Consider the following 26,172-nt stretch of genomic DNA (forward strand, 5'->3'; position numbering starts at 1 on the left):
CGAACATAGACAGCGCCATCTCCGTTGGAAAATAAAAGCAGAAAGCTGACAAGACGCCAATAACATTGTGTTGATGCCCCATAGATGCCCTTAATTTGCCGACAATCACAAACCGCAATACTACCAGTCATCACATTTGTCTACGGTAACACTTTATGTTTATATTTCAATCCATTATCTTTTGAGTTTAGAACTCTTCTTACTCTGTTACAACTGTATTTTTGATGAATGTTCACCTGCTGTATTAATCGCTAACGCGTATTACGGTATACGGGACTGAGGTGTGTGTGTGTGTGTGAGCATGACTCATGAGCATGGAACCCGGCATTCCAGTAACTAACAGACTAACACTAACAGTTAGAAATCTAGACCTAGGTCTAGTACGTACATGTAGTAGCCAGTGCAAGTATGGTTGAGGGGTCTAACGTTAGATATCGCGCACGAAAATTTGTGATGCTCTTGAGTCTTATTATACAAATAGAAATTATTCCACAATCGTACCTGAATTTCTCAATAAACAAAATATCACGAAAATGCAGAAAAATCACCTCCCAGAATCTCCTGATGTCATTTTGTGGCGAAGCACGTTACAGCCGCAGAGGGACAGACACTTTCACGCATGAAACTACATAGGGCAGCTGCGCGACCTTTACATGCTACCCCGAGAAATTGAATGCATAAAATTAAAAAGTCTGACATACTTTTGTACAAACGGCGACAGCACACTAGAGGTCTACTCGTACTCCGTCATCTGGTCATCGTATCATCACTTCGGCTTTCGTCACGTAGAATATTATAAACGATCGATCGAACAAATTACGAATTCTATCGGCTACGAACGAGACATAACATCCTTAAAACAGATTTTAAGCTAAGGTAAATTACAGTAGGTAAATTACAAGGTTAAAAATTGGAAATTTAGTGAAAAATTTGTTGTTTGTTCGAAATCAAAATTTTTTACCTGCTTCCTTCTCATGTTTAGCAGTTGTCAGATATGTTTATTCAATTCCATGGGCGTATCGGCAAATTTTTCGCTTAGTCCTACGTGTAATATTGCTTGCTATGCGCAGTTTCGCTATTTGCGACCATTAACAATGATTAAGTCCCTGCGCGAGATATTAGTAGTACCCTTACTATACAAGTGCTAGTGGCAGGGCAGTGCAGTGAAGGTGAGGAGCCGTGTGTGCGTATATATGTGTCATCCTTCTCTGGAATCGGGTTACAATCTTGCATCAGTGGCACTGGTCTGTTGTTGAGTGCCTTGGCACTTGGCAAGCCTGACAAATCATAGCCTTTTGACAAGGCCTCGTGGCTGAAGATTGAGACTAACTCGCCACACTCTTGCACACCGTGCACTGCGAGAAACGGGTGAACGCGAGACCGAGTGGCGCAGCCATGAGGCCTTTTATTTTGAAACCTGGCTTTTTTTTTCCCTACCGTCTCCCGACAAAGGCGAATATAAATTATTAATATGTTCATGAGTCAGATCACAGTTGGTATGCTAATTAGGATTTGATCACACTAAGAATGTGATGTACGCATAGTCTATACCTTTTACATGTATTTGCTCCCTTCGGTGTTGGTGTAGAACTCCACGATCGCGAATTTAACCACTCACAAAATCGTCGGGAAGTTCTGATTCACAAAAATTTAGACTCGTGAAATGGCATATACAGTATGTTTATACTGGCTTCATGGAATCCCCTCCAGAGGAGAGCCGTAAAAGTGAAAAAAAGAAAATAAATAGATTTAACAAAATAAATGAAAAACTCCTCCGGAGAGACAGATTTTTTCTGTCTAGGGGCAATTCCGGCGTTACGGACATTACATTGAGAGATTTTTTTGCAACTTTGGGGGCCTATTTCTGGAAATCATCAGCACCATTTAGAACCCATTTGTGGAAATCACAAACAGGTCACCCTGAAGTGTTAACAGTATGAATTTGAAATAATTTCTAATTATCATTTGGAAGTTATCACAGAAAACGTTGGCCGTTACGGACATTACATTTTTTGGACATGACTTTTCACCTGCCCACGTATTTGTAAATTTTTTTGCAAGTTTAAGCATGAAGTGAAGCCAGTTTGCTTTTGTAATGGGTGCTCAGATCCTGTTTAAGTTGTAGGATGACAATTAGGTACAACAGATTCAATTTGCACCATACAGGACCATAAATATTGCGTTACGGACATTACATTATTAACGTTACGGACATTACAACTTTGTCCACTTTTTTATGTCGAGATATCTATACTATAAAGCATTTGATAAGTAATGTTAGGCTAATGATAGTTATTTTTGGTCCTTTCTTAACTAAAAACAACTATGAAATCAATTCTGAAACACTGATGAATGTGAAATAATTAGAATCAAAGATTGTGTGTTTTTCAAAAAATATCAGAAAAATTTGCAAGAAAATGGGTTTTTTGAAGAAAAGTACATCTTAATGTGTTTCAAATGTATTCAAATATCACTCAAATCAAAGAGGTTGATGAGTTCTATTGTGTGGTACTAAATTTGTCATTGTAGCACATACATTTTTTGAGTTATTACATATTTTATGATTTTGAGGTAAGGTAACATTTTTCACGGAATTGCCCCTAGGTTAGGATTTGAGTTAGGGTTCAGAGTTAGGTTAACCGCAAACAGCCTTGTCACTGTACTGTACTCGGCTACTAAGGTCTATAAAGACGTTACGACAGGGCTGCACTATACTAGTCGAGATCTAAAACACCAACAGACTCGTGTCGATGATGTTGATATTGGATTCATGACAAGTTTGTCACCTCAGACCCATTATTAACAATCTTTATGAATTAAGCATCATTTTGGTGTTATCAGTATTCACATACTATACACAATTTGCGAGAGGCATAAGCCATAACAATACATTCATTATCGTAATTAATTCATATGTATGCAGTCTATGATACATATCCGAATCTGCTTGACTTGTGTCCTTCCCAGAGAGAAAATGTAAGCCAGACATTAACCCGTTGAGGACAAGTCCCAAGTATACTCAAGCAGGTGTCTTCTTGTAGCAAAATCAGCCCATCCTAAACAGGTTAATCCGTTCCTCCTGCAATTCTCTTAGAGCCTGTAATGCCCTCAAATGAGATTCTTTTTGCAGATCGTTCGAAAACGGACAGGTTCATAATCTGCCTGTGCAAAAGCGGTCACGCGGTAATCCCTTTTGCGTGGTCAACTGCATGGGCTATCGAACAATGAAAATATTGATCAGTCGCGAAGTATGAATAGAGCTTGCGCTGATGGGCTCACATAATCTTTTGTTCCATGCTAAGTAGGCACCCGAACGGGGTCAGCAAAAGTGAATTTCTAAAGAGCTCAGCCGTGATTGCTATACAATGTACATTTTCATATGAGTTTTACATTAAAATATTAAAAGCATGCACGACATTGAAAAAAAAGGCAAATAACACTGTGATACACACAGTTTTCATACAGAAAGAAAACTGATACTCATAGAAGAAACTCTAATCTTTCTATCAAAGCCATTTCGCTGGGCAGCATAGCAAAAATAAACATGAATTTAGGGCAGGAATGCAAGGAACGCAGGCCACAAACATGACAACCTGGTATTCATTCTACCGGCTTCCCATATATCAGCTGACGCCAAGGGAACCTGGTATGCCACGCTCCCGTATACCAGTTGATACCACAAGAACCTGATATGCCAGGTTCCCATAAGGAATGAGTTAAGTAAGAAGTCAACTGTTTTGTCTGAGATTAAGAAGTGGATTCTGCTGAATAAGTTGAAATTGACAGTTCTGTGTCATATCTTCCCAAGTACACCAAAAACATCTGCAGAATGTGAGCATTGCACTGGATGATGTGGTGCTGAAGCCCTTGCAAGTTGTGCGTATACTGGGTGTTTTCCAATGACCAGGTCATCAGTATGTCAAGCATCCTCATGAGTTGAGGAACATGGGTCGTATTAGAAAATATGTATTAGAAAATGTCACATGATTTTACTTTGAGGTGTCAGCATTTGGAGTCAAACTACGAGGCAATGATGGTGCAATTTGAACAAGTATATCTGTGATGCATAATATCCAAATCTTTCTGTCCATTTTCTTGCACGTCTGTCTAGGTCTATACAAGTGTGTACAAGTGTATTACAACATTGTATGTACAGTATGTATAGTATTATGTCTATATAAAACATTATACATATAAGCTTTATCATTTGTTCCTGTGTACACACATTGATTTTGATATTTATCCAAAGTTGATGAATTTGTACAATTTTGTTTTTTTTGCTGTATCACCACAGGTTCAAGTTTACTCATCCCTCTAGCCACAGAGATACAGAGGTCTTTGTTTACTTTTTGTGAGAGAGGGAGGGGGTAAAAATCAACTCAGCACCATGTCTGCACGTGGGGGCATTGGAGCGGAGCGTGTTCCTATCCAGAGCACAGCTGGCGCCATCCCGGTAAAGAATGAGAAAGGTAAGATTTGTTTGGGTTTTTTTTTATGCCTCCACTCACTGGGTGCTGAAAGCATCGTAGTGCAGTCCTGTTATAACGAACACAGTTAAGATGAAAGTCTGGTAACCACAAAGTAGAAATTCAATCTCCAACATTGTCTGCTCTATATTTTGTATTGTTTATTTGTGTGGTTATAACGAAACTCAGATACAGTGCACCTGATCCCGTTACAACGAACACGGTTATAACGAAATTCCAGTTACAACGAAGTAACAAATTTTCCACTCTATGTACACATTTTTTCATAGTTTATTTGTACGGTTCTAATGAAATTTCGATATTAATGAAATAAAACGGCTGGTCTTTGTTATAACGGGAGTGGACTGTATGACGAAACTCAGGTACATCGAAACTCAGATAAATGGAAACTTAGATATAACGAAAATAAAAAACTGTCGGTCCCAAGGACTTTCTAATAGTAGGAGTTGACTGTATTATGTTTCCAGATTGTCTGTCCATCCATCTGTCCAGCCATTTGTCCTTCCCGCCAAGTTCTTCCTTCGTTTTTATTATTTTCCGTATCACATATTGGATTCAGGATTCCAGATTCCTACCCCTTGCATTCACAGAGTGGGCCACGATGCATGCAATTTCAAGTCATTAGGGTCAGCCCAAACGTTATCCTCGTTATAGTTGATGGGAAGGTGTGACTGTCATCATCTCTAAAATGATTCACGAAAGCAGTGCGAATCTCACTAGACATTACAATGGTTCCTGAAATATGAAGTCCATTAAAGGACAAGTCCACCTTCAAGGACATGTGGATTGAGTGAATGCAGCAATGTTGATAGTAGAACACATCAGTCAGAGTTTGAGAAAAATCAGACAATCTGTTCAAAAGTTATGAATTTCTGAAGTTTCTGCTTAATCACCGCTGGATGAGAAGACTGCTACAGCATGTGATGTCGCATGTGTACAACGATATAAAGACAGTATAAAGAAAATTCAACATATTCTTAATTTTCTCGCATGATAAATGAACACTTGACTTTCCTCTTTCAGAAGGCAAGGGGGAATAAATATTACCCGTAACGTCAGTGACAAGTCGAGGAAAGTGTGTGCACTTTTTACAAAAAGTAAAATTTTGTAAAATTTTCTTCATATTTTCCTTATATCGTCCTATGCTTGTGACATCATGCATCTCATTAGTGTTCTCATCCAGCAGTGACAGCACAGATACTTTTAAATTTCATAACTTTTGAACGGATTGTCTGATTTTCCCCAAACTTTCACTGATCTCTTCTACTAATATTTCTGCATTCACTCAATCTACATGTATATGAAGGTGAACTTGTCCTTAAAAAAAGAAAAAAAAGAAGAAGATTCAAGGATTACATTCTTTTCCCACGGTTCAAGCAGAAAGAGAGCCACTGAAAAAGAAAAATGATTTCAGACAATTATGCATGTAACAGAAACTGAAAGTTTTCTGTAATGGGTCATGAAGTAGCTTCCTCTATTTTGTTTGTGAGAGGCATCAAGGAAGAGTCATGCATTTATGGAAGCTACATGTACTAGGCATGTGACAATCTTCATGCAGTTATGAGTTTACTTCATGTATAGATGTGTGGGGGGGGGGGTTGTGTGTGTATGCTTATTACATACATTTTTGTATCCATTTATTCATCAATTATTCACATGTAAAAATTGATGATTCCTGCTAACTTATGTCAAAACCTAGCCATCAATTTTCAAGAAGCCGATGGAAATGTCAAAAAGTTCAGAAAATTAGCTAATTTGGCATATTTAGGCCTCCCCCGTGGGGCCATCAATGGGGCACCTCCATCATTTATACAAACTTTAATCCCCCTGCCCCTCCCCATGGATGATTCCTGCTAAGTTTGCTACATCTACATGTAGCTACAATGTACTACTTTTATATTTGTAGATGAGTATGAAAATAGTTTGTTTCGTCCTAATTGTGACATTTTTGCAGACTTTTGGCTTCCATTTGATGAAAAGAAAGTTACAAAAACAGTAACAGTAACATAGAGACTGAAAACAAAACTATGTTCAAAATTCCACAATTTACAATTCCACAATTTACTCAAAAGTGATATCGTCGCTGGGGCAACATGACCCTGTATCTGAAATTGTGGATTAATGGTCAGTTAATCAGTTAAGTGATGTCCTGTCCAAATCCTAGCTATCTTGCCCCAAAAATGAAGCCACCATGGCATGTCAAAGGAAAGGCTATTTCCTCATGTCTTAGGTTATTGTCCCCGCCGAACGAGTTCGAGCAGGGGACTATGAAACGGGCTCCGTACGTGTGTGTGTCCGTGTGTCCGTCCGTCCGTCCGTCCGTCCGTCCGTGTGTCCGTCCGTCCGTCCGTGTGTCCGTGTGTGCGTCCGTGTGTGATCTTCAATTTGCTACTTCTCTGTCATTTATGAGCCAATTTTGATTCTGTTTGCTTTATATGATAGCACTACATGGGAGCTTTGAAACTTCTACACAGAATTTCAGTCGTGACCTTTGACCTTGACCTTTGACCTATATTGTACATTTTGCTACAAAATGCTACTCCTTCGCCATTTCTAACCCGATTTCGATTCCGTTTGCTTTATGTGATGGCACTAGGTGAGGGCTTCAAAACTTCTACACAGAATTTTGACCTTTGACTTCTTTGACCTTTGACCTTGATTTTTTGACCTATATTGTACATTTTGCTACAAAATGCTACTCCTTCGCCATTTCTAACCCGATTTCGATTCCGTTTGCTTTATGTAATGGCACTAGGTGAGGGCTTCAAAACTTCTACACAGAATTTTGACCTTTGACTTCTTTGACCTTTGACCTTGATTTTTGACCTATATGGTACATTTTGCTACGAAATGCTACTCCTTCGCCATTTTTAACCCGATTTCAATTCCGTTTGCTTTATATGATGGCAGTAGTTGAGGGCTTCAAAACTTCTACACAGAATTTTGACCTTTGACTTCTTTGACCTTTGACCTTGATTTTTGACCTATATTGTGCATTTTGCTACAGAATGCTACTCCTTCGCCATTTCTAACCCGATTTCGATTCCGTTTGCTTTATGTGATAGCACTAGGTGAGGGCTTCAAAACTTCTACACAGAATTTTGACCTTTGTCTTCTTTGACCTTTGACCTTGATTTTTGACCTATATTGTACATTGGCTACAAAATGCTACTCCTTCGCCATTTCTAACCCAATTTCGATTCCATTTGCTTTATGTGATGGCACTAGGTGAGGGCTTCAAAACTTCTACACAGAATTTTGACCTTTGACTTCTTTGACCTTTGACCTTGATTTTTTACCTATATTGCACATTTTGTTACAAAATGCTACTTCCGGCGGGGACATATGTTACGCACCGCGTAATTTCTACTTTTCCTTGTTTGAAATTGAACTCACTTTTAGTCAGGAGCTACACTGTAGGACAGGGCCCAAATACCCCAACAGTGCAGGTAAAATGAAGCAAGAGATTTTTAGAATTGTTTGCATTGTTGTTGTTTGTCTGTCATGAGCATTGAGACAGGGAGTATTTATTGTTCTTTCAATTGTCATTTTACAGGTGAAATTAGTATGCAGAAAGTGAAGGTCAAGAGATATGTTCCAGGAAAAAGGTGAGCAGTTGATGAAGAAAATGGAAGTCAGGCAAAGAAATGCTTTTTAAAGTCTGTTTCTAAGTCACAGAAAAGTAGATCAAAAAAAGAATTTTGAGATTTGATACAACGTGTATGTGTTGTTTGAGTAATTGTTTGTGTCATCACATTTGTGAATCAAGCCTTGTCATAACTCCTCCATATATGTTTACATCTTCATTAATGCAGGATGCAAACCTTGTGAAGTGGTGTGCCCCAAATACACCAGGAAAATTTGGAGGAAGAAGCTAACCCCTTGTATCTGCCACAGGTGGTTAGAATATAAAGACTGTGCTGATTTGGGATTTATTTTCCTATGTGTAGATGAATGCAACGCTAAACTATATCCCTGACACATCCCTCCCAGGTTTTGATGTGTAAACGTTTGCAGCCTCCACCCATGTTGAACATTTCCATTTCCTTCATTCCCGTTCTAGACCGGACTTTGCCCCGCAGTTCAGCAGCGGGGAAGAGGAGGAGGAGGAGGGGCCGTTCGTCGGACGGCGCAAGGCCACCTCCCACCTCCACCCCTCGCGGATGGACCTGGAAGACGCTCGGCTTCGGAGACTGCGAGAGAGACATCGCAGCGAGAGCAGTGATGAGGAAGAAGAGGAGAGAGAAAGGTAAATGCAGGCATTTCTCGTTTATGACAAAGTCCTCGGGACCGGAAGTTTTCTTTCGTCAAATTGATTTTTTTTAACATATCATCTTGCTGTTATGAAATAAGAAGTGTGTCTCCATTTTTCGTTCGTCTGTTCTATTCAGGCACTAGAAACAGCATTAGAAATCACTGGAAATAATAGATTAATGCCCTCAAAAAAAAAATGTGAATATCATTCTCTGTCCTTTGTGTAGGCTCTGGGGGCAGAAACATTGGGCCGAATGCATAAAACAAGCAATTGCTTGTAAGCAATTGCTTCAAGCAAAAGCACAAGCTCGTCTAGCAAAAGGTCTAGCTCAAGCAATTGCTTAAATCCATATGCATAATCTTTTGCTTATGCCAATACCTTTTGCTGGTCCCGCTCAAGCAATTGCTTGCATTTTCAACAAAAGGGATGTCACGCCTGTGCGAACACAAGAACAAAGGTGAGTGTGGTAGCATGTATTTGAAAGGGTATGTGTGTGTGGAAACATTTCCTGACATAGCAGAAGAGCTATGAAATGCACACACAGACACATACACACACATCTATACACACACACGTATTACTGGCTGATTCCCATCACTGCAGCTTACAGCAGCCAGGATCTGCCAGATCGCACGTGGAGAGACGTCTCCTTGCTCTCCACCGAAGTCAGACATCCTACCTGTTTTTCATCACATTTTGCGTGCTAACCACTGGACATTCTCGTTGTTGAAATGAAAAAGTTTCTTACACTACTTATGAGTAATTTCTTGTAGATTTATACCACTCCTTCACAAGTGTGGTCTTTCTTTCATAAATATGAAAAAGATACTTAAAAGGGAACGTTCCGGTTAAGCAAAAGCTCAAGCTCATTTTACAGAGCTTGGAAAATCGTAAGCAATTGCTAGCAAGAACTAGCAAATGGTGTGTTTTATGCATACGTTTTTAAGCAAATGCTTGGTCTCTAAGCAATTGCTTGCGGGCAGCAAGCAATAGCTTGTGCTTGCTAGCAAAAGCTTCTGCTTGCAAGCAATTGCTTGTTTTTATGCATACGGATTCGAGTAAAAGGCTAGCACAAGCAATTGCTAGCGTTTATGCATTCGGCCCAGTATATCGATAACTGCCAATCAGAGTACTAAAATAAGGAAGTCACTTTTTTTTTCTGATTTGTCTGACTGAATTCAGAAATGCAAAAGAAATCCATTCAAACCCTCAAAAAGGGGAAAAATGTGACTTCCTTATTTTAGTACTCTGATTGGCAGTTATCTAAAGAAAAAAAAATCATGTTTCTGCCCCCAGTTCCTACACAAAGGACAGAGAATGATATTCAATTTTTTTTTTTGAGGGTATAAATCTATTATTTCTAATGCTGTTTTCAGTGCCTGAATAGAACAGATGAATGTGAACTTGAAAAGCTTTAATTTCTTTCGTAACAATTTGCAATATAATGATATAAAAATGATGCTGAAGGAGGTATTAAACACGAAAGACTACTGCAGTGTCCCGAGTTACTTTTGAGTGGGAGGTTTGATCTTATTTCACGTTGCTGCCAACAAAACATTATGTTCTAACAAACAAACCACAGAATTAGGAATCTCAACATAGGAAGTCTGATTTCTGTTTTTCGACTGAGCCACAAAGTCGTGTATTGTGATGTTGAACAAGATTCTGGTAACATTTTTCACGCTTTCAGTTGACTGCCTTGTATAGAAGTGTGGCAAAATAGCAGAGCTTAGAGTGAGCAAATAAGATGAAATATAACTGTTTGAATGGGATTCCTGTGTGTTTGCAGAATTGCACGACACAGGCAGATTCACCAGCCCGAAGTCATTGACGACGGAGATGATGACGATGACAATGATGAGGAAGATGACTTGGCACACCGCCGGCGTGCCGACATTATTCGGCGCTTCCAGGAGCGTCCCCGCGGCGATCGCGAAGACGAAGGCGATGAAGAGGAAGACGAGGAAGAGGACGACCGCATACGCTTTCGGGAACGGGACCAGGCCTCGAGGCACGTCTACCGTATGGAAGTGGAGGAGAGCTCGTCCGACGAGGAGGAGCTGGATGAGGAGGAGATCGAGAAGAGGAGGTCGGCCATGAGGGCCCGGGCTCGGCAGAGGGCCCGGGAGGAGGAGGTGAGACCAGAGTGCCTTCAGTGTATGAAAATTCCAATTTAATGGTTAGGCAAGAATCCAGGATATATCAGTATCATTCCCCATGTAATAATATTTACAAATGTATGTACTTTAAGGCCCTGTCACACCAGAGCGAATGCCCAAGAAATGGCCAATAAATTTGGAAATTTGAAGATATGTTCGCATCCCTTGCTACATTGTAATACTAGAATGCTTCGTAACATTTTGGACATGTTCAAAATTAAAAAAGATTGGCTCCAGCGTATCTTTGCGAATTAATATGAATAGCTAATGAATACAAAGAATGTCAAACCTGTAAAGAACTGGTGACATGACAATTGCTCCAATCTTTTCTCCAAAGATGTAGGGTTAGGGTTAGGGTTGTGATAGGGCTTTAGGTTTAGTTTGATGTGAGAATTATGATAAGGGTTAGGGTTATGTTTGTGGGTAGGTTTTATGTTTAGCTTGGTGTGCAAATATTTCAAGAGAGCAATTTGTCACAGGAGCATAATTATGAAATGGAACCTAAGAACTAGTATAAGCAACGGATGTGAACGTATCTACAAAGTTTTGAATTCGTTAGGCATTTGTTGGGCATTCGCTGTAGTGTGGCAGGGCCTTAAAGGTGCATGGTCCCGGTGTTTTAGTCAAATGCGTACGCGGGCGCACGGCGCAAGTTTCCTATAGAGACCTACGCTATCGACTTCTCTTTCTTTGGCGCTTACGCTTTGGCCCACTTTCCCAAGTCCGAAGAAGTCAGATTCAGTGTAGTCAGTGGTCCCATCACAGTTCGGCTCATGAATCGGCTGATGTCACAATAACAAGCACATATGCACGCACCCAGGCATTACTACAGACTGCGCGATGCGCAAAGAAGACAACAAAGGCAACGTTACTTAGCAACACCTACGCACTTTACTCTTGATGACAGCTCAACTTCGGTAATCTTTGTATCAATGCTAACGATGATCGGCAGTATCATCAACAGCGCCATCTACACTACCGGGAGTATGCCCCTTTAAGTGCTGTTTCAGTTGTGCTCACATGTATTCATATAATTATGGTTTCAGGATAATTAGATTCAGTATATTCATGAGGAACTGGTTGATGAATATTCATGTGGAATGATGCATATTCATGACAGGTCCTTGGTATAGAGGAAGATGCTCAGAAAGAGAAAGTGAGTTCGGAGGAGGAGGAGTCGTCTGAGTACGAGGAGTACACCGACTCAGAGGAAGAAGACGGACCCAGGCTGAAGCCCGTTTTTGTTGCCAAGTGAGTCATATTCCATTCCCCAAATTTACTTGTTTTACCTTCTTTTTGTTTCATTTTGTTTTTTAGTTTTAATTGTATATCGTCAGGTGAGAATGAGAATAGGCGTTAAGTTGCCACTAAAACCGTAGTGTTTGAGACACCTTAACCAGGGCTGCACACTAACACATTTTTTCTACTCTACCTTCCTGTCGGTTGGACCAGTAGATACCCAGTTTTTCCGTGTTTTACTGGTTCATTCTCGAAAAAGTTACTGGTCCGACAGTGATTTTGATACTGGTCAGGGACCGTCGGACCGGTGCCAGTGTGCAACATTGGCTTAACGTCCTTCTCATTCTCAAGCGACGATATAAGCAAAAGTTATTCATCCTTATAGATGATTTGTATTTTGATAATTTTGTTTACTGTTGTATAATCTGAGGATACACTCAACCATAGTAACAGACCAGTATTCACCAGCATTGGTTGGATCCGTCATATTTCACACTTTAAAGGGATAGTATTGTTTTGGTTGAGACCTAATTTCAGGTTTCTAACATTTTTTGATGAGATAATGAGAAACCTCTTATGAAATATGAAAGAGCATGTAATTTTATGAGGAATTCAACGTTTATTTGATGAAAATTGGTTTTCAAATGGCTGAGGTATCAAAAAAAAAGAGCGATTCTGATAAAGTGTGGGACCCACACTTCATTAGGATCGCTTTGTTTTACTTTGTTTTTGGATGTTTCAGCCATTCCAAACCCGATTTTCATCAAATAAACTTTGAATTCCTCTTAAAATGGTATGCTCTGTACTATATCATAATATAAGTGTTTTCTCGGTATCTCGCAAAAAGTTAAAAGCCCTATTTTCATCTCCACCAATACTGTACCATTCCTTTAAATCATCATGGACTTGAAGCTTCGGTTCTATTATCTATTCAAATATAACCATGTGTTATTCACCTGCTCATGCATCATTGCATCTACTTTTATCATTTATATAATTACGTTCTTCCAATTTCTAAGTTGATGATATTGATATTGTTTTCTCCATTCATATACATTGTAAGTTGTTGTGAAATATGAAAAAATAGTGTATGTTGTCATCTGTTTTGCATTCAGTCTCCAGAAAATGCAGGATTATCACTTACATGTAATTTTAACACTAAACAAAGTGCTACATAAGTGCTTGCGCGATTGCCTGGGGCGAGTGAAAATCAAAGATGGGCAATTGTTTCGGAACAGTGAGAAAAAATGCTTGCCTGAACTGGGCAAGCAAAAATGTTTTGAAGCCACCTTTTTTCACTTTTCCCCTATCAAAACTCTCGAAGTCAACTATACAGAAGTCCAGAGATAATGACTGTTCAGTGATGCAATGCACTTTAATTTCATTCCAGCAACTTTCAATGCAACACCAACATCGATTGAACCAAGTTTGTTACCAAGTGTATTTAGCATGTGAATCAACGTGTGCTGTTCATTCAAATGATTGCATTGTATCAAGCCCTTGGTTTAAAAGTGATTTTCTAGATCGTTTTCTTACATTTTTGGACTTTCTTTATGGGCAAGTAAAATTCATGTTTGGCAAGTATTCTGCAACAATTGCAAAATCTGCCTGTCCGACCAGACAAGTAGTAATAAAAAAAAAAAAAAAGTTATGTAGCACGCTGCTAAACTACATCACACTGTTTTGCACGTGTTCAGGAAAGACAGAGTAACGATTCAAGAGAAGGAGATCGCGGCGATAAGGGAAAGGGAGCAGGAGGAAGAGGCAAAAAAGAAGGTCGAAGAACGAAAGAGAGAAACTGTTCGGGTGAGTAGAGTGACCATGTTTCCTTTTGATGAAAGTCTTATGAGAGGCTTTTTGTTCATAAGACACACTTATGAGAGACTTCATGAAATGGATGTGGAAAGTCTCATATTGCTATCAAATGAACGACTGTTCATTCTGAGATTTATGTATTAAAAGACTTTTATGTGATGACTTCATGAAGCAGATCCCAATGCGCATCCATTCCAAACATAAAGGTTTTTGTGAGAAATTTGTGATATTATCTTCTTTGTAATTGCCAAGACTTGTATAGTTGTAAGTGAGTTTTGAAAATATCACACCGGAAGTCCTCTCTAGATCAAAATGAGAGTAATTTGCTGAACAGAATTTGAGATTGACTTGAACATTATTGAGTAAAGTTTGCTTCTGAGATTTTAGCACTTCACGTTGAATTTTGTCAGAACTGTTCAAAGTTCAAACTCATTTCCATTCCCACTTACCAGCAATGGTCCCCTGTGATTTTTTTTTGCATGCATGATATGCCCCATTCACACCAGTCACTGACCTTTACTGTTGGCCTAGGCGAACCATAAAGAAAATCTAATTTTCTCATTTTCCTGGTTTTCTGTCAAGTTCAAAGCAGACCACTTCACCAAGTTTGCAACCTCTGTTCTCATGAGGTGATGCAAACAGGGATCATTCACACACAAGGGTGTGATTCGTTTTTATGCCCTATGCGAGGGAGGGAGTGTTTTGACTCGTAACAGAAATCGTATCATCATACCACATAACTATATCATGTTGATCTCAGTGTTCCTAAGACTCAAGAGTTTTTTATTTAGGGGGCAGACATACGGCCATATGAGCCACCTCGCCAAAATTATGCACACAGTTAAAGTGATGGTACAATTGTACAGTGTCGGTTGAGGTAGGGCTTCAGGTTTCCAACGTTTTTCAATGATAAGTTTTTGAGTTAATTAGAAACCTCTCGTGAAGTAGGAAAGAGCATGTAATTTTAAGAGGAATTCAAAGTTTATTTCATGAAAATCGGTTTTGAAATGGCTGAGAAATCAAAAATAAGCAATCCTAGTAAAAAGGTGGGACCCACTTTCAAAACTGCTTTTCGTCAAATAGACTTTGAGTAGAATGGCATGCTCAATGATCATGAAGTGAAGTATCTCGCAAAAAGTTAAAAGCTGTATCATTACCTTGAACAGTACAATACCATCCCTTTAATGCCATGTTGTACACTTCTGCGTTTTGTTTTGTTTCATTTTGTTTTTTGGAAGATGGTGGAGATGGACGCAAGGCAACTCCAGGAGGCGGAGGAAGACGTGGGCTCCAACGAGCCGAATCTCAACACCGTCAACACGGATGACGAGAACGACGAAGTGGAGTATGAAGGCTGGAAGGTACGCGAACTCCGGCGAATCAAGCGGGAGCGGGATCTCCGCGAACAGTGAGTACTGTGCAGTCTCTTTTCTCCACTGCAGTCAGGGATTTCTTTTCCGTATAAGTCCTTCCCTTCATTTGTGACGAAACTCGACCCAGATGTATAAATTGGTACTTGGCATGGCAAGGGTGATTATCTGTTTATAGCGGAGCCCTGTGGAAGAGCAGTGGTAACTTGGAAGAAGCTAACCCTGGATAAAGAGGACTATATCATTTATTCCATAAAAGTTTTACATGGTGCTTCTCATGATGAGCCATCTGATTGGATGAGTGCAGGTCACATAACAGTCAGAAGAATCCATTATCCCATGCTCATTCTTAATTGCAGTGCAATAGACATCTGTTGAAGGGTAAATAAAGCGGGGCAGCTGTGCAATAGATCCTAGGATACACTGAACTTGTGCGTCGTAAAGCATTAATTCATACGCACCTCTTAAGACCTAGAGCCAGATCTAGATCTAGGCCTAACTTTTAGTCCTCTTCCTAGATAGGATTAATGTCAGATCTATTTTGGTCTAGACCAGGCCTATATTGTGTGTTGTATAAAACAAATATTTAATGTTTTATCTGTTGTGCGATGGTCTGAATATTTCATTCGGTACAAGTTTAACTTTTCTTTTTAACTCCGCCTCGCGTCATTGAATAGAATGGTTAAACTTGCAGCGAATGTGATATTCGGAACCATCACACTCATAAACATTGAAACAATTTGTATAAAGTATTCTCTCTCTATCCCTACCCCTATCTCTCTCTCTTTCCTTTTCTTTCTCCAGGATCGAGAAGGAGAGACAGGAGACAGAGCGACTAAGGAACATGACAGAGGAAGAGCGTAGGGAGGAGCTGAGAGTGAACCCCAAACAGGTCACCAACAAACAGACCAAGGGGCGATACAAGTTCCTCCAGAAGTACTACCACCGTGGGGCTTTCTATCTCGTGAGTGCAAACTTGTCCGTGTGTCTGTTTCTCTCCGGCTGTCTGTCTGTGTGTATGTCTCTCTGTCTGTCTGTCCTCATGTCCGTCTCTATGCATTCATTGATTCATTCATGTACAGTGGACTCCCATTGTAACGAATTCCTCGGGACCAGCAATTTTCTTTCGTCATACCAAAATTTTGTTTTAACCAGACAAATTCCTAGAGTGGATAGTGTTACAGCCTAAATTTTTACGTCGTAACCGGAATTTCGTTATACCTGTGTTCGTTATAATGGGAGTGCACTGTATTCATAATTATGACACTATTTCATCAGCTGAGAATGACAAGGGCGTTAAGTTGCCACAAAAGCCATAGTGTTCGAGGCAACATAACGCCCTTATCGTTGTCACCCGGCGATTTGTGTGTTTGATGTTGTTTGCTCTGATCATCCATACTAGTCACCAGGGGTTAGCATCATTTTCCCATTTGTGTGTGTTGTGTCTGTGTGTGTCTGTCTGTCGTGTGTGTATGTGTGGTGTATGTCCTTGTGTGTCGTGGTATAGGTGCTGGCATGTGTGTGCGTGCATGCGTGAATGTGTGTTTTCATTTCTGTATGTCTGTGTATGTGTAGTGTGTGTGTGTCTGTCTGTCTGTCTGTCTGTCTGTCATTGTGTAGATGCTGGTGTTACTCCAGTGTATGTTTCAAGTTTTGTTCATCAATTTGTTCATCTTTGTGTTAGTGTATTTCATCATCAGAACAGCACCTCCAGTTTTTATTACACAAAATCTGAAAAAATTAGAGTAGTACATGCATCGCATTGCCCTTAAAATATCCAATGTGAAACAGCAAAAGATTCGCAGCATACCCATTGTTAATACTCATGATGCTGTAGAAATCCGTCACTGCAGATGAAAGGATGGCTTATCTGATTCTCATAGTGTGATGCTATCGTGTTTCACTAGTGTATGTAGCCATGAAGCTGATTCTGTTAATGTGGAACTATTGTTTTTCATCAGTACATTGGTTGCCACAAAGCGAAGAAACTGCAGTCAGAAATTATTGCAAAAATGAAATCTTTCCATAGGATACAGCTCATTCAGCAAGGAAAATACTGCAAAACATGATATTTTCGCGGCAGAAATTTTCGTTAATTGGAGCCAACGTCCCTTTTCGTGGCATGGAATTTTCGCGAGTTGCCTCTAACATCCAAAGCGTATAGTGTAGACAAGAACTTTCACATTCATTTCAATTTGGCGAATCTTGGCTCTCGCATAATCGCGAAATCAAAATGCATGCGAACATTGCTCGTTTTACAGTATTTGTTCACAATTTATGAAAAGATGATATGTGTTTGTTTGTTTGTTGTTGTTGTTTTTCCTCTAAACTTTGGGTAATTCTCTCTCTCTCTCAACCACACCCAGAACGAGGAAGAGGATGTCTTGAAACGAGATGTTTCCGGGGCAACGCTGGAAGATCACTTCGACAAGACCGTTCTGCCAAAAGTTATGCAGGTGCGCAGCCTTTCCATTATGAGTTTTTGGGATTTGTTTTCTTTTTCTTTTTCTTTCTTAACCCATACATAATGATGCAATGAGTGCTCATCTAAATTGCAGTGTAAAATTGTATGTACTATAAGAAATTTATGGTCTGATTCCTATTATTTTAGAATACATGTGATTGATCAGATTTACAAAGGTGTGACAATGGTCTCTCTCTCTCACTGTCTATTTATTTATCTATCTGTCTATCCATCTATGTTTACATCTATCTGTCTATCTTTCTATTTATCTCTTATCTATCCATCTATCTATTTATATCTATCTACCTGTCTATATATCCATATCTATCTATCTATCTATCTATCTATCTCTCTATCTATCTACCTATATATATATCTATCTACCTATTTATATATCTATCTATCTGTCCATCCATGGATGTATCTATATATCTATCTATCTTACTGTTACTCTCCGCTGATGCAGGTCAAGAACTTTGGCCGGTCTGGCCGCACCAAGTACACCCACCTGGTTGACCAGGACACGACGTCCATGGAATCCCCCTGGGCCAACGAGACGGCCGTCTCGCGGAAATTCCAGGCGTCCATCGCGGGCGGCATGAAACAGTCGTTTGAGAAGCCCACGGCAAGAAAGTCTCGCAAGGGCGCCGCCACATGAAGTGTCGGCGGACGTGTGATGGAAACATCAATATGGACACACCAGTGCGTAGGGCGGTGTCGATTAGTGGACCCGTCCATTGGGAGCACTTACTGTACACCACTGGTCTATATCTGTCACAGGTGGATCTTAACATTGTCTGCTGAACTATGGTGTAGAGAAAATGACATTTGCGTTGATGCGTGCGAGGTTATCAATGGACGGAACTTACACAGATTGCAATGACCGTGGTGATTTCTTGGAATCCTGGAAGCCATTCGATCGTTTCTGTCATTGCTGTACTCATTTTGCATTCAGAGTAATTGTAGATAATTGATAATGTTTGGTGTTTTGCATATGAAATGTTTTAAAAAAATGATAATAATGGCGCAATACATGTATTTGTGTCACCATTATACTATAGCACTATCTCTGGAGGGACTACATTCTTCTTGTACGAGTCTTGTCCTCCAAAAATTTATGTTGTAGCAACAGCATGAAAAGCAGGTCGCATTCATGGACTGCCAAAGGATGTTCAGAGATGACAAGTTGCACCTGTCCAGTTGATCTGACAAGCGCAGCGGCTTGATCAAACGATCAGCTCACGAAACCAAAGCTGTGAGTGCAGAGACGTGAGAAACAGCGCCGAGGAACAAGCCCTATAATCCTCTCCTTCATGATGTGGTTCACCTTAAAGTTTGTGAATGTAGTCCCCTGAAGCAGCACACATGAACCCTCTGCACAGTGTCTCTTCTAATTGAAAAAAAAAAAAATGTTGTACAGGGAAACTCCTGTATGGCGAGATCACCTGGACCACTGATTTTACCTCATTGGCCCAAATTCACAAAGGTGGTACAAATGAAACCATGGTTTAAACCATGGACAAAAACCATGGAGCGCCTGTTGTCACACAGAATATTTTGTTACGAAATTGGTCATTTTGTCAACAAAATGACCGTTTCATGAACGAAATTATCATTTCGTGAACGAAATTATCATTTCGTGGACGAAATGTTCATTTAGTTACAAAATGTTGTCATTTCGTTACAAAATAATCATTTTGTTTGTTAGAATGAAGTTCCCTGAATTCACTCCTGATCTTACCAGAGTAATTTAAGAAGGTGGTAACAGGCATAGTTCCTTAATCCTTTGTGTGGCGCAAAAAAACAGCAACAAATAAAAACAAAGAAACATAAATTTTGCACACTGTCTAAAGTCCCTGGCCTTAGAAAGGGTTGATAATAGAAGATTAACAGGATGCCAGTTTGCCAAAGGTTGCCAAATTAGCTGCATAGTTGTGGCCACTAGGGGCGCAAGACCATTCATCTGGCATAGGCTCTGACTGAGTAAGCCCCTCTTTAACATGACAGTAGAAAATAGGGAAACAGTCAAAGAGGGCGCTGTTGTGTGGACCCATGCTTACACAGCTGCCATGTTTCAAATGTCCCAGTTGAGGTGATTTATGTGGTGAGTCAATTGTACATGGAAAATGGTCAAAAAATGGTTTCCTCTGAGGGTAAGATCTGGATAGCCTGTGTATGTGCCTCTGGATTTCTCAACTTGAACAGATGATATAATGTCATTCACCTTGTCAGAGGGTAAAGACATAAATTTGTCCATAGTGACTGAAAATTTCCCTGGCACACTGAAGGAGGCATGAGTGTATGTGTACTTTAAAGGAGCTATGCAGTGCAAATACATGTTTGAATGTTTTGATTCATAATACCTCGTCACCGATGAGGCCAAAAGAATATCAGAATATGTGCCCTATATTTTATGGTGATATTTCTACTATTTTCTTTTTCAGATTACTTGTAGAAGCCCACCAAAAATCTTCCAATCAAAGATTCTCTCAGTGACATCGTCTGTCAATCCCTTTGAAAGTACTAATATGATTTTAGCAAAACTTTGGAATGCACCTTCCCCTAGATCAGGCATATTGTACAATGCTTCCCTGCAATGTCTTTTATTAGGCTTATCAGTAAAATGGAAACATGCAAGTTACGAATTAGGTAAAGGTGCATTCTGATGTCTTTTGATAATCATGTAAGTACTTTAAGTTTAGCAATGATTGGCAGATGTTGTTACTGGCAGAATCTTGTCACCATGCATTTGCATTATAATAGTTCCTTTAAATGATTTCACACGGAAACTACAAGATTATCTGAACTTGCTTACTGTAAATGCTGTTATTTTCACGAAATTTACAAATCGCTTTTGGGTAACAAATTTAAGAGCACGCAAAAATGTCGTCACATGCTATGGTTTTTAGTGCACTTACGAAGCCTCCGCATCTAATCACAAGACAGCATCTTTCAAAAATGTCTGTGATCATTGAGAAAATGATAGCTTGTACAGTAATGCAAGAATACATGTACCCTGTGTGACTGTGCGCACAGGATATTGCTTTTGTGTGGTTATGGAAATGATGATTCTGCATTCATCTTGCAAACTCTTCATGTATGAACCACTTTCACTGTGTAAGGTTTTTGTACATTAAATAAAAGTATGATCCTGAACTGAACAGAGTGCATTCCTGTAAATAAAGTTGTGAATTAGATGCGAATGATGCGTACATGAGGTGATTTCCTTCTTGTGTAGGTGAACATGATATCAAACTGTAGTAGAATACTAGTAGATACATGAGTCGCGGCCCCTGAACGCTCACACTTAGTCTGTATTTGCATTGCTCAGTGGTTCCTCCCACACATTGAAACATGAGATGTGTTGTTGTATAATCTTACTCCATTCCTCATTCAGAGTGGATTCTCTGGCTAATCTGCCCTACTTTGGCAAAAGGAAACAAGTGACAAAAGTGACATTTCTCGTAAAAGAGCAAAATGTGTCTGTCATTTACACTGATGTCAATGGACTATCATGATGTCTTATCTAACATATCTCTTTAATACTAAGTAGTAGGATGAGTGTTTCTGCATGAAATTTGGCCTGGAAGAAGAGCTCATTATGTGAATTATGAAAACATCAATAACTCAAATTCGGATGGTATGTCACTTGCTTCCTTTTGCCAAAGTAGGGCAGTAATGTGTAGCCTTTTATCAGGCCTTGTGGCTTGAAGTTTATTTTCTACACACCACACTGCAATGAGCAATGCAAATACAGACTAAGTGTGAGCATTCAGGAGCTACTCATGCTGTCATAATGCCTCCCTATAAGCTGGATCCAGAGTTGTAAGAGGTATGATATATGAAATGCCAAAAACATTGGCCCAAATATACGGCGACGTCCCCACAAGGAGTTAGCTAAAATCTGAATTGGAAAAACAGGTTAGTCCCAAACACCGCTCTCTCCATCAGTTGCCGGGGAGCGGAAGGTGAAAAAAGGGTATGAAAGAATCATTTCAGAATCGGGCATGCTTTTGCAAACATGACCGATCCCGGCACATATATGTATACTGAAAGGAATTAGACTGAGGCAGACGTTGCTCTCGACGTCCACCTCAGTCTAATTTCTTTCAGTATATATGCAACCAACAATGAGGCACCGCACACGTTTGGGAAGGGAACTATCTCACACACACTATATATATATATATATATATATATATATATATATATATATATATATATATATATATATATATATATATGTGTGTGTGTGTGTGTGTGCGTGTGTGTGTGTGAGGGGGAGATGGAGACTGTTTGTATGTGTGTCTTTAAAATTATTTCACACAAGATAACATACAAAAGATGTTACACTGTCTCAAAGAGTGAAAATAAGAAAAGAATGAAAGTGAAAAGCTGAGAAAGTAATTGAAGAACAAAAAAAAAATGAAAAATAGATAAATAAAAAAATAGCAATATCACCATGCAAAGATACGACCAGAACTGACTGCACTGATCCATGGCAGTTTTTGGCCTAGTCCAGCTACTTCATAATCCCAAACCTCCACTGGGTTGTTTGGCTATAATTATGTATTGTTTAACCCGCAGGTTTGCCAGTCTCTCATACGTCTAATTCTCCTTTGTTGTGGGTGACTGCAATCAGCACAAACTAATGATTATGTCACTTTTAAAGGAGGTCGGCATTGCACCTTTCTATAATTTACCTTCTTGATAACTTCAATCGGCTTAGGTTGTTGCGGGTAAATGAATGAATAAAACCAGTCAATGAATGAATGAATACATAAACCAAATGAATGAATGAATAAGCATACTCAAGTCATCCATGCATCCCCTTTAAATGTAATGGAAACTTCAGTCTCGAGTGATGAACATGTAATAGATGAGTGAGTTACATGAGTGACATCACAAGGTCATCGAATTTCATTAGACCATAGTCTATCATGAGCGGCAATTTCTGCAGCATAAAACCGGTTGGTTGATGAGGCCCCAGGAGAATGGGCCAGCATATTATATATATATATATATATATATATATATATATATATATATATATATATATATATATATATATATATATATATATATATATATATTCAAATTCGTGTATATTCATCTGAGGACACGGCAATTAGCCATTCAATAAACCTGTTTGTACCAAACACATTTCAATAACTTGGAATCCAATTCACATACATTTGTTGTTGCTATGTCCGGCAAGCCTTGGGCAATCTTTCTAATCGTCATAAACAACCCATAATAAAATCTCACACATTAAAGGATTTCGTTTAAGTACACTTCTAAAGACATGAAACAACTTTCACAGAAATATGTCACCTAAGTGTCAACGCACTTAACTCGGTCATAGTGGGCGTGTAAGTTGTGGAAGAGGCGAACTGTACTTTCCAGGTAACATTTTGTTCGTGAGGGTCGTTCTATCATTGTAATATTCTAGAGTTTGAAACTAAATACAGAGATTTTACAGCTTCCTTCTGACGATGTTAACTTAATTATCCCTTTCTATATATGTCAGAGATTTGAACAGTATAAACAGCTGTGTCGGTCTGTACTCACGAGAGATATTGCCCGTATTAAAGAAGAACTAGCAATTTTGTTATGAAAAGTTTTTCCTGTTTTTGCACAAATGTCAAAATATCTTGATGAAAAGCTTGCATGACTGTGAATAAAAACACAGTTAAAGTCACTACCAGTCACTTATACCCGTTGGCAAAGGGCTGCCTGATACACGTCTAGAATATTAAGTGATATCTGCAAATTCATTCTTATTTGCTTCCTATCATCATTATTATTATTATTAATTTATACATCTATTTTTATAATTTTTTTTTTTTTTGGCCTTGATATTTTTTTTTTCATTTTGGTTGTTCAAAGAGGGCAAAGTTTTAACACTTCTCACAAAGACAAACGTTTAGACTTTGAATGCAAATCCGGGATCCAAATAAATGTGGAGGCAGATACAATTACGTCTTTCTGCTTCATACCAATTATGTGATGGCGTTTGCGACATATTTGAGAAAAAAACCCTCAACATCTTACTCGAATGATTTATGAGACCTGAAGAGTTTTTGCGGCACCGTGTTGGCTCCCGGATGCTTGTGGTTAAAAGTGTGACTGTGTGAGTGTAATGAGACGTTTTTGATGTATGCTTATCTTTCTCCCGTTCTCTCACTCACCCAGTCTCTCTCTCTCTCTCCCTCTCTCTCTCTCTCCCTCTCTCTCTCTCTCTCTCCCTCTCTCTCTCTCTCTCTCTCTCTCTCTCTCTCTCTCTGGTTGTCATTTTATCCACACTGTTCTCGCGATTGTGTCACGGTCGGGTTTTGTGACCCCCACCTTACGGGGAAATCGGTATATTCCCGGGGCATTCACTCACGGACGCGTCGTCATGGCAACGGACTTGAGATGAAAACATTCAACAGAGGAAGATCTTAGTGGGGATCCGTGGAATCAGAAACAGGGGGAAAATTGGGTGAAATCCAGAAGAGGGGAAAAAATCACACAGAGAAGGAAAATGAGACTATTTGGCACACAAACATAAACTCTAGTCAATGAGTCTTGTTTCCATCTTGGATTCCACCGTGTAAAAATCTTGCAGACTTTTTAAAGAATTAACTTTCCGATCTCTCTACAAACCAAAAATAGGTTCTTCCCGTGGTTTGTTAATCCGAAAATAAAATTAGGTTCGTTATTCCGAAAGTTCTTTGTTCCGAAATAGACAAATGCCCTACATATCCATAAATTCGTTAATCCGAAAATGAAGGTTTGTTACTGCAAACATTGTGGCGTTTTAACTAAGGTGCGCATACACTTACAAACCTTCGGAATAACGAACCCCATTCCATTTCGGAATAACCAAAATGTAACCAATCAAACAACGCATGTGATATGACGTAATTCGAGTATAAGATAACGTCATTGCCTGTTGTTTTCTCCGACAGACATTCAAATCTGCAATAAACTTTCATTAACTGTTTCTAAATCAAACAACTTATGAAGAGTTTGATCTCAAAACAGCTTAAGCGCCATATTTAAAATTTCTAAAGTAATTCCATCACCAGAAGGACAAGGCAAAAACAAACAAACAAACAAACGAACAAACAAACAATTCTCGTGATTCCTCACTTGTCTTGTTACATAACAAGTGATATTTTTAAAGTTGTGATAAATATATCACATTCTATTCTATCATTTTTCTTTTTAGCAGGTTAACAAGCAGATAATATCGAATTAATACAAATGGAGTTAATTCGTTTTTGCGATCAAGCTCTTCATAAAAACATTGTACATACAGGATAAACACACAATAGTAAGTAAGCAATGATTGCGAGGTATTTGTAATGGTGCAAGTACTGGTGTTTGGTTGTCGAGAAAGGCGTACTTTATGTAGATAAAAAAAAAGTATAACATCAAAATCTTTTGAATGCGAAGAAGAATAAGGACGGCTGTGAAGTGATGACCGTAGATCAGGATAATGACGTAAATCAGCAAGCACACACGCACACAAACAAACAAACAAACAATATCCGTTACATTGTTTTAAACATCCGGGAGAGAAGCCCATTAGGTTTACGACCTGTGCATGCAGCAGACTGCTTCGTCAATCTTCATCCATACATCATTATCTACAACCTCATGATTTGCTTGCAGTATACGTTATAGGCCTACAAGAATGTGTTGCACTGTGTGGCAAAGTTATCGTATCACCTCTTTGCATATGGTCTGTTGTTGATGCTGTTTTGTTCACTTTTTTTTTTCCTGATTCAAGTTGCGGAATCATCAAAATTGACAACAAAGAGAAATCCTAGTTTGCAACAAGCAGGGCAGTGCAGTATATCAACGCTAGATGGCGCTGTCCTGTGACGTTCTTTTCGACTCTGAAGCTGCTCTGTTTAGAATTCAATAGATAATTTAAGAAATTGATTTATTCGCTTGCCGGACTTTCGACGTTCCAATCACATGTCCCTGGACATCCAGTTCTGGACCGGTGAAATCCCATGACACGATGTTTTAATATTTATGTGCAATACAATGTCATAATCTTTCTTGTGATTGACCCAATCCTAAAACACCATTATGAAAATTTTCGAGAGTTATTTCTTACTCTCATGAAATCTATTTTACTTTGTCAGGTTTGTATGCAAGGGGATGAAACGACAGACGTTTGTTCCTACGACAACTCCTCCGGTCTTATTTTCTCCATGGAATTCGGGTTAGGGTTAGGGATAGGGTTGTGACAGGGTTTCAGGTTTAGTTTGATGTGAGGATTAGGGTTAGGTTTGATGACCTGTGAGGGTTAGAGTTCGGGTTAGGGTTAGGTTTATAATTGTGGGTATATTTTTGGCTTAGCGTGCAGATATTTCGAGGGAGC

The 26,172-nt window shown here is 39.3% G+C and overlaps 1 protein-coding gene across 1 annotated transcript; it reads left to right on the forward strand.

Moving 5' to 3' along the window:
* Positions 1–38: 38 nt before the first annotated feature.
* Positions 39–20,992, forward strand: LOC140246967 (microfibrillar-associated protein 1-like). The gene is made up of 11 exons (XM_072326278.1): positions 39–145; positions 4,295–4,469; positions 8,044–8,095; positions 8,551–8,736; positions 10,532–10,877; positions 12,022–12,152; positions 13,838–13,946; positions 15,194–15,363; positions 16,130–16,289; positions 17,692–17,781; positions 18,256–20,992. Exons 2-11 carry the CDS (start codon positions 4,388–4,390, stop codon positions 18,445–18,447), a joined length of 1,518 nt encoding a protein of 505 aa, XP_072182379.1. The 5' UTR covers positions 39–145; positions 4,295–4,387; the 3' UTR covers positions 18,448–20,992.
* The last annotated feature ends 5,180 nt before the right edge of the window (positions 20,993–26,172 follow it).

Source organism: Diadema setosum, chromosome 3 (genome assembly GCF_964275005.1).
Source record: "Diadema setosum chromosome 3, eeDiaSeto1, whole genome shotgun sequence".
Classification (NCBI taxonomy): domain Eukaryota; kingdom Metazoa; phylum Echinodermata; class Echinoidea; order Diadematoida; family Diadematidae; genus Diadema; species Diadema setosum.